This window comes from Daphnia carinata, chromosome 3 (assembly GCF_022539665.2).
Source record: "Daphnia carinata strain CSIRO-1 chromosome 3, CSIRO_AGI_Dcar_HiC_V3, whole genome shotgun sequence".
Classification (NCBI taxonomy): domain Eukaryota; kingdom Metazoa; phylum Arthropoda; class Branchiopoda; order Diplostraca; family Daphniidae; genus Daphnia; species Daphnia carinata.
In genome coordinates, this window is record NC_081333.1 from 12,492,641 (window position 1) to 12,504,398 (window position 11,758).

Below are 11,758 nucleotides of genomic sequence, written 5' to 3' on the forward strand. Positions count from 1 at the left end.
TGATAAGCGCTCAGTTTTTTTTTTCTTCTTTTGTTTTTTTAAGCACCTTGATACGTTGAAAACCCTTTGGTTGGCATAATGGAAAGGGCTGGAATTGGTGCTTCTCAACTTAAGCTATACACCGGCCCCTCCCCACCCAACAAAACATCCCGAAAAACACTTTCTCTGTTTCTCTCTGTTTATTCTCTCCTTCCACCTGTCCGTCTCTTTTCTCTCACACACATCTTTTATCTATATTAATTTCCTTGCCCTGCCAACATTTCCTCAGTCCTTTCTACAAGCTGTCATGTTTCCTCCAACTTGTTGCCCATGATTATGTCCACCATTGCAAATGACTTTGATTTTTTTTTTTTTGCCCCTCTTTTCGTGTATTCCCCTCCCCCCTTTATCATCTTATTGGGTTTCTCTACCCCAGGAACAAGCAAGCGTGTAGCTATAAATGTTCACCCAAATTCGTCCATCGCTAACCAACCGAGGCGCTACGAGCATGGCGCTCCAGATTGACACACACACACACACATCCACTCGCCAATCTAGTTCTCTTCCATCTTTCACCATTTTTTATTTTTTTCCCCCCCTCTTCAATATTTTTTCCGTCTATATAATCATATAGGATGGACTTGCATTGCTCTGGCAGTTGCATTGAATATTTTCCCTTTTCCTCATAATTTTTTTTTTTTATGTTTTTGTTTCTCTTCATTCTGAAATGTGTATAGCATATTGTGTGCGAATGTAAGTGCGTATGCGAGACAAGAGAGAGAACGTGTGTAAGGGGGGGGGTTTAAAGGGCGCGCTGCTAGCTAATTATGGTGTAGATTCGGTATTCACTCTTATCACAATGTTCTTTTCTTTGTTCCTTTCGATTCCTCCTCCTCTCTTCCCTATTTTTCCTTGTTGTGTAGCTCACAGTGTGTAGTGAAATTGGACAAATCCTAGGGTATCGGTAGTACCTCTACTTTTTTGTACTCTGGTCTGCTGATTAACCTACCGTTTTGTTTCACAACTTTCCCTGTCCCACTCGGATGTTTTTTTAAATGATTAATATTAATATCATTTATTATTATAATTTTTTCACCACCAATCCCGTCACTTCCTTCGTCGCCACATTATTTTCTGACCTGCTGCACCGTATCTTTATGAGAAATGAGCTGTACGCGAATATTCCTCATCGTTGAATTCATCTTTAAAAATATCATCCCCTTTTCTCGGTTGATTATGTTTTTTTCTTTCTCTTCTTTCCTTGCTCCTCATTCCTTTGAACCGATGAAGAATTTTGAGCGACAGGAAGTCGTTTTCACTCTTAACGTTTGAGATCCGTTAACTCCTCAACCTTATTCCTACACCTTGGCCCTACCCTTCCGAATTTTTTGCAAATAGTTTATATCACGTCCCCTGAAGGTTTTCTTCGTCGCTTTAACTGTTTGAAAAGGGATACAAAAAAATGAGGATGAGGGGAACATCCATTCCTGTGTGCACTTGCAAATTGTACATATGAAGGGTGAAATGAGTACGATTGTGTAACCCATGAAAAAGCCCCCTGCCAATTACAGTATCGTAGTTCTCACACTATCGTCTAAATAATAATTACGACCGTTCAACCGAGGAAAGTATTTTTGCAAATGATTCTTTTGTCGGAAGACGCTATTTCATCATGTATTTTGCATAGACGCTGTATTCAAAAGCGTCCGGTGGCAGGGTACGGTCCAAGTCTGACGGGCATCGCAGTGCTTTGATTGCTGTCCACATTTCTTCCATTTCGTCGGAAGAAAATGGCTCCCCGCTGCCCGTCAACGAAGATTCGAGTTCTTTTCGGGTTAAAAACCCTAAAAAGACAGTATCTTTATACAAAGTTGTTTTTCATGGCGTGGCACACTACTATGCCACGAGACCGCCTAAAATGGGGAAAACCAATGTTAATCCCACCTTTCCTTTCAGAATCCAATGTTTGGAAAGCGCGCAGAATCAAATCTTCGGTGGCTGATTGGAACCTTGACAGACAATCTTACGATCAGTTTGTTATCTCTGGCCAATAGGTAATCGTACAATTTCTTGCATAAGTAGTTACCTTTTTTGTTGCAACACACTACTCACTGTAGGCACGAACTTTTGAAGAGTTACAAACTGAGTTGTTCCATCCTCTTCCATGGCCGTCACTAAATGCTGCAATTCCGACTCGGAAGGACAACATCCTTTTGCAAAAGAATAATGAAGAAGACGGAGATAGAATGAAAGAAGATTTACTTACCCAACGAGCGAATGATGGTCCCAACTTCTCGCACGTCAACCGTTTCGTTATGGGCTTCGTCAAAGACCAAGAAAGCTTCGGTTGCTAATTTGTTAAAAGGACATTCCATGCTAGGCGTTGGCAACGGATGCTCGGCAGAATTGGCATCTCGCTTGCCTTGAAATTTGTTTGCCATCTTGTCAAAAACAAGCGTCCGTACCTAACGACCAAACGCATTCGTCTTTGCTATGGCAACTCGAAAAAGGAGTGGCTTAGATAAAGAGTTTAGTCAATGTCAGCAAGAGAAACTAAAAAAAGAAAGAAAATCAAGATCAACGGACAAGTTAATGTCGGGGTTTACCGTCCAAACATCAAGGTGAACTTTTTTTACGTTACGCAAGAATGGGCCGCCAGGAAGAAAATTGGGAGCCACGGTCTGACAAACATCACGTGCGTTACGCATGCCGACGACGCCACGATAAGTAGCCCGTACTCAACGCCTACGTGAGGTGAAGGGGATTGCAAACCCAAGTTGTTTACCGCCTACGATGCTTTTGAATCCGCGGTCAAGCTGTGCTTCTTATCTAGATGAATTCATCGTCACCTTAGATTAAGAGGTAAATGGAGACGGCACTAGGTGATCTAACGGTCGCTCAAAATAGTACAAAAACATCCAAAAATAGTTTCTAATCAAAGTCGAATCAGTAACATGGAGGTGAAGGGTATCCGGGTATGACAAATTTATCTCAAAAATGACACAGCATTGTCTTCGTGCCTATAAAGAGCAAGCTTCTAAACCCATTGAGTAAGTAAGCAATCACTCGTTTTCGCGTCCATACACGGAAAGCAGAGAAGCAGCTCAACTAGCAGCACAGCAACCCATCCTGAAGCTAACTCAATATCCAATCTCTGAAAATGGCTTGCAAGTACCATTGGGTAATTATAATTACATTTCACGCTCTCCTCTTTGCTGACCATTGCCACGGTCATCGCATCCTGGCAGTCATGCCGTATGCCTCAACAAGTCACAAGAGCACAATCGTTCCTCTGATTTCTGAGCTGGCGGCACGGGGCCACCATGTCACTTACGTGTCTGGAAAGCCAACCGCACAACTGCAGAAGACGAGCAATGTGAGAGAAATTGTTATCGACATGAAAGTTGAGTTCACTGTCGCTAACAGAGGATCTGGCAAACAGTCCTTTTTTGAAAACATTGTGGATCGACCTTTCAAGACTAAAATGGCGTTCCTTGAAAAATTCCGCGAAGTACCTGAAAGTACGATCAACAGTACTTTTAAAGATCCCCAAATCAGACGCATGATGGAAAACGAAAAATTCGATCTCGTACTTATTTCAGTCATTACCGCTTACGTTGGCTATCCGCTGGCTTGGCATTTCAATTGTCCGTTCATTGTAATGAGCCCCAATGTTGTGCTGGCCGATATGCCGTTCGTAATGGGAGATTCGGAACACACCGAGTACGTCCCTTTCATCATGTCTGGTTTCACGCATCATATGAGCTTGATGCAGCGCACAATCAACACAGCCCTTGTCCATTTGACGACGAAGATTCCGAAATCGTTCAACACGCCCGTCTTCGACAAACTGGTACAACACTTTTACCTGCGTGTCCTCCTCTGCTGGACATCGAACACAACGTGAGCCTTGTTTTTACAAACACTCACCCGAGTATCTCTTACCCACGAGCAAGTCCACCTAGCCTGATCGAAGTTGGAGCTATTCATTGCCGACATGCGCAGCCCTTACCAACGGTGAGTCATTTTAGAAATTCCATTTTAATTATGCAATAATTTTGTCGCTTTCAAATTTACTATTAAGATTTATTTTTATGTTTTATCTACAAGTTAGCGTTTTAATTTTTGGTATGATAAAATATCGTTGGCTTACAATGGTCGAGCAAAGGGCAACTACTAATTTTAACCATTGATGGGCTGTGGCGCAATGCAAACGATCTCGTTAGGTCTATCTTGCAGTACTGTTACTATGGTATCTAGATATGATAATTTTAATTGTTTATGAGTACAGTTTGCACGTCATCAAAGCCAATCTTTGCTATTGGTTTAATACGTGTTTGTTCACGGCCACTGTTCTGTTTACATAGACTAATCATGTACTTCTTAGCTGAATTTAAGCTCATGAATAATGCGACAGCCGTATGGTTGTATAATTAAAATATTTATTGTCTTGATTATTACAGCTTCCGAACTTTGTTAATAAGCTTTGCCATATCTCAACTTAGATTCGTCTTGTGATATTATCACAGCAAATGTTTATTGTTTTTTTTTTATTTTTCTTAGGATATGGAAGAGTTTATTGAAGATGGAGGCAATGCTGCTGGGTTTGTAGTCTTCACCGTTGGATCCGTCATTCAGATGGATGAGATGCCCGAAAAAATCCTACAGGTGTTTAAGAATGTGTTTGCCCGTTTGCCCCAGAAAGTGATCTGGCAGTGGAAAAATCAACCGAGAAATCAGACCATGCCTCCCAATGTAATGCTATCCAGTTGGCTGCCCCAACAAGACCTTTTAGGTAAGTCGAAGTGACTGCTTTTTAATTTGTTGGCAATGTTAATCAAGTTCGTTTTCCTTCCCTTTTGTAGGTCATCCAAAGTGCAGAGGATTCCTTACGCACGGAGGCCTGTTGAGTACTCAGGAGGCTGTGTATCATGGCGTCCCTGTAATTGGAATTCCGTTTGTGACCGACCAAGAAAACAACATGATCAAAGCCGTTATGGATGGTTATGCCATCAAACTCGCCTGGAACGACATAGACGAAGAGAAATTGCATGGCGCCATTCTTGATATCCTTAATGAAGAAAAGTACGTTGCCTCGCCTTTTGTTTTCCAATTAAAACATTGTTTTAAACGTATCTTAAACTTTAGGTATCGATCCAACGTCAAACGATTACAGTCTTTGCTCAGAGATCAGCCAGAAACACCACTAGAAAGAGCCGTATTTTGGACCGAATATGTACTGCGTAATAAAGGTGCTCCTGCATTGGAGCTCGGGTCACGAAACCTGTCTCGTTTCCAACGAAACCTGATCGATGTCTATTGCGTCTTGTTCACAATACTCCTATGTATAACAGCAACAATCATCGGGATCATCAAAACGATACGAAGGGCGCAACGGAGCTCCAAACAACACGAAAAGTAAAACGGAGTGGAAGCCCCATGCAAGAGAAAAATGATCTCCAGATAAGAAGTTAAATTTTTGTACATAAGTTGGACGTCAAAAGTAGTTTTCAGAACGCTGAACGAAAAATAAAATAAAATATTCAATAAATTCTCAACGTGTGCAAGACTGTTGTAATTGAAAGTTTGTAATTTTGCCACAAGAGCCGCAAGTTCTAGACCGTGAAGGAAGTTTTCTCCAGTTACCTATGGTCATACAGGCAACTGCACTTGCTCTGCCCAAATCCATTTAAAGTCCGAGCAATTTTTGCTCATGGCAATATATTTAGCCCGTTGTCCAGCCCCACGTTACACAATCAAACGTCTTACCGCTAGATGTCTACACATTTTAATGGCCACGGCCCCGCCTTGGTCAGCTTCTTGTTGTCATTTATTCCTTGCGTGGTAACGTTAACGGGTGGTCTTTCAGCGCATATTGATGATAATAGCGCATGTATATCAAAAGAATCGCGGTGTTCAAAAAGTTTCTTTAACAAAAATTGTGTGCAGTGTCATGAGTGGCGTAACGGTGGGACCACACAATAAAACAGCATCGCTTGGCATTCAGTGAAATTACACGCTAATTTCAAGAAAAGTATTCTTTTTCTTCATCAAATGGCCTGTTTTTTAAATAAAAGGATCAAAATTTCTGCTGGCACGCAAGAAATAATGTAAGTCAAGCCTAAATTTTTATATTTCTATTTTAGCAAAAAAAGCAGCATGCTTGACTTTAAGCCCGACTTTTTAAGCCCGAGCTTTTAAGCCCGACTTTTTTGTACAAGAAATATATTATTTACAATTCAATAAAACCCAGTCATCTCTGCTCGCCATTAAACGCTGATTTCGAGAAAATTATTCGTTTTTTCCTTAAACCAATTCTTTTTGAAATAAACAGAAACAAAGAGGTGCTGGCATGCCATCATTGTTCATCAGTTTCCTGCATTTATTTCAAAAACTGTAAACTCGGCGTAAAAACAGGCTTGAGTTTCATGATTGCCGTTTAATTTTGAATCGAAATAATGTATTTCTAACGATATCTAGATTTTGGCCAAAAATGAAAAGTGACAAGGCTATAGCCTTCTCACTCTTCCAAAATATTGGCCTTTTTTCTGTTTTACTGCTATCGCCAACTACCGGTCTCGTTTCTAGTTAATTCTCTACATACACTGACTGAAAAAAATTTTTAAGCCCGTTTAAATAAGCCCGACTAAATAAGTCCGACTTTTCTCGGTCGGGCTTAAATTTTTTTTCTGAAAAAACTGACACTCATCGGAATTAGTTGGCTATTACAGGGCATACTCAAAATTGAATGCTGATTCTGAATAAATTTCTATTTTTTTAATAAAGTTGATTGTTTTTGAAATACACAGAGTATTTGACGCAATGCTAGCGCGCCAGTACGCTACAGCGCTAGTGCGATGCTTATTTTGTCGGGCTTATTTTAAAACCTGGCCAAAACAGTATTTCCACTAGATGGCGCTACAGATTTATCAGCCTCTAGCGTGTGAAATAGAACTATTGTTATTTTTTGTTGTCATGTGATTCTCATTGTTTACTTTGTTTTTACGTTGACAACGTGTATTTGACTTTCCCTCGTCTGAACGGTATCGTTATTTCTGTTTGTTTTTTTTGTTTTTACCTCGACCCCTATTATCGCTGTGCAAATATTGCACTGCTTCATTACCTAAACGAAATGTCAGCCGTTGCACTTGGGCTTAGAATGAGGTAATATAAACATACTTTTGGAAAACCAGGTCTCATGTTGTATCATTCTGGGTAAAGCCAGTGTTACAAGCAGAACTGTGCATGATATTTGGTGAAAATTGATGGTTTTTGTGTTTACAACCAAAAGCCAATTTTCAGGATTATTAAGATGATAATTTACTACTTTTACATTTGCAACATGTTAATGTTATTCTTCTTTATTAGTAAACATATCCAGTAGTGGAGTTGCAAGTAATAGATGTGTTCTGTTGTGTACTTTGCACATATCATGGTTTGTTGCATGATTTTATTACTTCGTGAATCAATTGTAACTTATTTATGAGACATTCTTGAAGATGTGCTATTTGCTAATATTCTGCAAGAATAGGATCACCCATTTACTTCTGTCCGGTAATAATCATGTCTGTTCAACTATCCCCTTAATTTTGATGGCTACAAAATTAAGGGGATGGTTTTAAAACATTTGCTTCGATTGTTATGTGTGTGGTAGTGATTTGAAGTGGTATACAGGTCGTACCTGAAAACTGAACTTTAAGAACTTTGAAAGGCCATGTTATGTTCATTTACTATAGATTACGTTTGAAACTACGCAGATATTTTGTAACTTGTGAAGGAAAACATAGTTCATTTTTTAATTTTCGAAATTTTAACTTTCAGGACAACTTCCGGTTTGAAAATGCCTAATAACTCACTATCTGTTGGTCTGAATGAAAAAAGAACCACATTTTCGTAATCCTCGTGAAATTTGGGGTCGAATCCATGTGTCAGTAGGAAATACCTGAAAATCGTCAAAAATCGCAAATTTCCCTGAACTATAGTTCAGGAAAAATCGCGATTTTGGCCAAATTGGACTTTTCGCCAAAAACAGGTCAAAATAGGTCAGACACGCCTTAAATTTCACGAGGATCACGAAAATCATATTCGTTTTGCTGTGGGCCCAGTATTTCTGGAGATATAGTCTACTTCCGGTCACTTCCGGTAATTTTTTTTTTCAACTTCGAGAAAACTAAAAATGAACATTAATATGCCAAACATTTTAAGCATTTTGATCATATATGAAATGGTGTAGTGGCTTCTTTCGTGCTTTTTTTTTTATTTTACTGTTGGTTGATCGCGCGAATTGATATACTTATGACACTACATCGTTAACAGAGACTACTAGCATTATGTATCACGCTAATGGGAAGGTATGCCTGATAAATATAGATCATAGCATGAAGATATACCACATACTATTATTATAACCTTATCATGCACGGCCATCTGATGTATAGTCAGGTTTAAAAATAAGCCCTACTTTTTCTTATTTTACGTTTCGCTGTAGCGTATTCGCACGCTACGGGAAATTACGTAATACTAATAGCTCTGAGGTAGAGCGTCTGACTACGGGAATCGAAAGTTAAGAGTTCGAGTCACGTCTGGATCCTATGTGCCAGATGATTGAGTTACGGTTCCCACTGTAGACAATATTTCTTTGTATGAAAAATGAATCACTCTATTGTATTTATAGGTGACATTCCGAGACGGAAATATTAAATTGCGTTGGGACGCACAACAATATTATTACAAGTGCAAATAGGTTTCCTTCAAAAGACAAGGAAAAATAGTTAACTAAATTACAAGAATCGTGGCTCAATGGTTGAGCATCGGCGTCGCACGCTAGAAATCAAGGGTTCAATCCCCTAACGATTCTAAATGAAATTAAATAAATATATATAACTAAAAATGTCAAATTTGATATATAATGCATGTATACTATTCAATATCACTAATGCACATAAAGTTGTAGAATCTCCATGAAGTGAGATTAAAGTGCATCATTCCATAAACAATGAAACCGTCTAACGACGAAATATACTCCTATGATTGGGAACAGCAAAAATTGAAAATATAACGTATACGTCCATAAAATGACATTCTGACATCAATAAGGAAATGTGCACATTACTGAACAGTGCAGAACAGCACTACAGTGAAAGACAATATCTGTAAATTTTGTTTTAAAGAATTTGTATTGATAAAATTCGGCACAATTTAAAGACTTGCAACTTTGAAAGGGCAAAATAGCCGATTTCAAAGTTGCCGTCAACCAAGGTAGGGGGAGACACTACCTCAGTTGACTCACCGGGGAGATTACCCGGTGCGTGGCTAAGAGAAGCCGGAAGAAGAGCGAAGGTTGCGGACAAGCTTTTACGTGAGCGATTAACTGTTAATTCGGATTTTTGGGTAGCCCCACAGCCCTCCAATGATATCATCGGACCATGAGGACCCCCACGTCCCCTTTCCAGACAGCGCACTCACAACCGTTACTGCTGATCACAGTAGGGGCATGACCCCCTACGGGCTTATTAAAAATCAAAGGGAAACGGGGCCACAGAAAAGAAGGGAGCCCAGATATGCACTTCAATTTATATAAATTTTAATACTTTGTTTTCGGGCCGCAGCAACGACTGAAGGTAATGGACAGGAAGCATTTTTCAAAAATTCCTTCGGGCTTCCAACCGTTATCATTATGAAATTTGGTTCGACTAGATACCTCTTTTGATTCAGTATGATTCTTAACCTATTTAAAGAAAACGAAACATGAATCAATTTTTAAACGTTTGCCTATCAATATATACCAATTACCTCTTGTTTTGGTGAACTACTGGTATTAACTGTATTCAGCTAATGGTTTGACAGACATAGTGCTTGCTGGGATGGTAAGTTGACGGGCAGCGAAGGAACTAATCATTAAGCGACTACCTATTTTCTAATACCTATGCAAATAACACAATAAATGGCATTTTAATTAGTTATAATCATGGGTTCCCAGGCACAAAAAATGAGACAGACTTATTGGTTGAGACGGTTCAAAACATTCCTACTTCTTTCAGGACCCCTGCATCAGAATGACAGACTGAGGATGAGTTCGGAAGTCGCGAATTGAGATAGCCAATTTCGGTTATATACTTGATCTCTTTCATACTAGGCATGCAATCTAAATTTGCTGTACAATGTACAACAAAAAACAAAGCAGTAAAATAATTCTGTATAAAAAATTTACAAAATTGCATTTTGTTACACCTATTTGGCTTTGTAAAGTGATACTAACTTACAACATAGTCCTGTGAAGTTGGTCACCGGGCATGACAAGCAATACATCTTCATTATAAACTGAAGCAGTCTGATTCAAGAATGCATAGGTTGTCCAAACACACTGCATAGTGACTGATGGAACAGCAGAAAATCAGGCTGTAGATTAACTGATTTTCCAGAAATAAGTACTTTTGACGTTTGAAATTCTGACCAACTGTTTTTGCTGTTCACATTTTTCAAAACGTTGAGCACGTACTTAAGGCCACCATAGCACAGAATTTTTTCCAGTTTTGCAAACATACCATCACAGCATCTATGAGGAACAGGAGAGGTTAAAAGTTTTCTTTCTTTAAAAATCTATTTATTTCATAACATACCATGATAAGCTCTACTTTTGTAATGGGCAGCCCTCTCTAAGTACTTGCATAAGTAATGCTTCAATACTTGGAACAGCTGAAACAAGTGGTTGTGATAAAAAAAGTATCACCACCACTGGCAAGAATGTAAACATGGAGACTTGTTACGGACAATATCTAGAATTGGTACAAATGACGGATGGGGTGAAACTACAATATGATGAACTAAACTGAACCTTCCTCACTGATGTGTCAATCTATAAAAGGATTTAAATCTTTATTAATGAGACAGGCAGGATACTGTATAAAATTATAGTAAAGATGGTACTAAATGCTGAGTTATTAGAAATTTTGCCCGGGAAATCTCCAACTGACATGTGAAACATAAGTCAGCTGTTCTGCATTTGCAAATCCAGTGTTCAAGTAACCATATTATCCAATCCATGTTTAAAAAAAGAGTATATTTTTTTCGATAGTGAGTTTTATTAATATCTACATAACGAAAGTCATATGAATACTCACAGATCTATCCTTTTTCAATCCAAAGAAGTCTTATTTTTTTCTTAAGCCAAACTTTTTTGTGAAGAAATGAAGAGTTTCTACTGGCATTACTCATTTTCACTGAAGGAAATCCTTGCAAACACACCATATTCGGAGCAACACGACGCAGCAGAAACATTAGGTCAATGTATGTAGAGAATTAACTAGAAATCTGACCGTTAGATGGCGATAGCAGTAAAACAGAAAGGATTATATTTTTTTTTTTGTGTAAAACGGATTGCCATATATGTACATCTGTTGGACATATATATTTAAAACTACGATTGGAAAGTTATCTCAGCTATCATTTGCTTACATTGCCAATCACACCTTCGTCACACTAGCACAAGAAATGGCACACAATGCGTAACAATCTGGCATGGGAGCAGTTTGGATGGTATATACTGACATCTGCATGCTAAAAAGTTCATGATTGTGCCAACAGATCAGCTCTGGGCCAGCGTAACAAGATGGCCGCCATTCCTCCACAGAGATGAAGAGCTTCATTCTTTGACTTGTACTAACAATCAAGTATAATTGGTTTAAAATAAAAGACTGAATTTCTGTTTCCGGTTTAAGTTCTAATTCATGTACCAGTTGAAACAGCTATAAAATGTAGTAACGATAGAAAATAACAGAAC

The 11,758-nt window shown here is 38.8% G+C and overlaps 2 protein-coding genes across 2 annotated transcripts; one reads left to right on the top strand and one right to left on the bottom strand.

Moving 5' to 3' along the window:
• Positions 1 to 1,623: 1,623 nt before the first annotated feature.
• Positions 1,624 to 2,640, bottom strand: LOC130698622 (dynein regulatory complex protein 8-like). Its single transcript, XM_057521307.2, has 4 exons — positions 2,246 to 2,640; positions 2,066 to 2,189; positions 1,924 to 1,988; positions 1,624 to 1,823 (listed from the first exon to the last, which is right to left on the bottom strand). Exons 1-4 carry the CDS (start codon positions 2,418 to 2,420, stop codon positions 1,642 to 1,644), a joined length of 546 nt encoding a protein of 181 aa, XP_057377290.1. The 5' UTR covers positions 2,421 to 2,640; the 3' UTR covers positions 1,624 to 1,641.
• Positions 2,641 to 3,017: 377 nt separating this feature from the next.
• Positions 3,018 to 5,442, top strand: LOC130698621 (UDP-glycosyltransferase UGT4-like). The gene is given in 5 exon segments (XM_057521306.2): positions 3,018 to 3,839; positions 3,842 to 3,996; positions 4,543 to 4,774; positions 4,845 to 5,064; positions 5,128 to 5,442. Coding segments are annotated over 5 exon segments (1,581 nt in total). The 5' UTR covers positions 3,018 to 3,139; the 3' UTR covers positions 5,402 to 5,442.
• Positions 5,443 to 11,758: the final 6,316 nt, after the last annotated feature.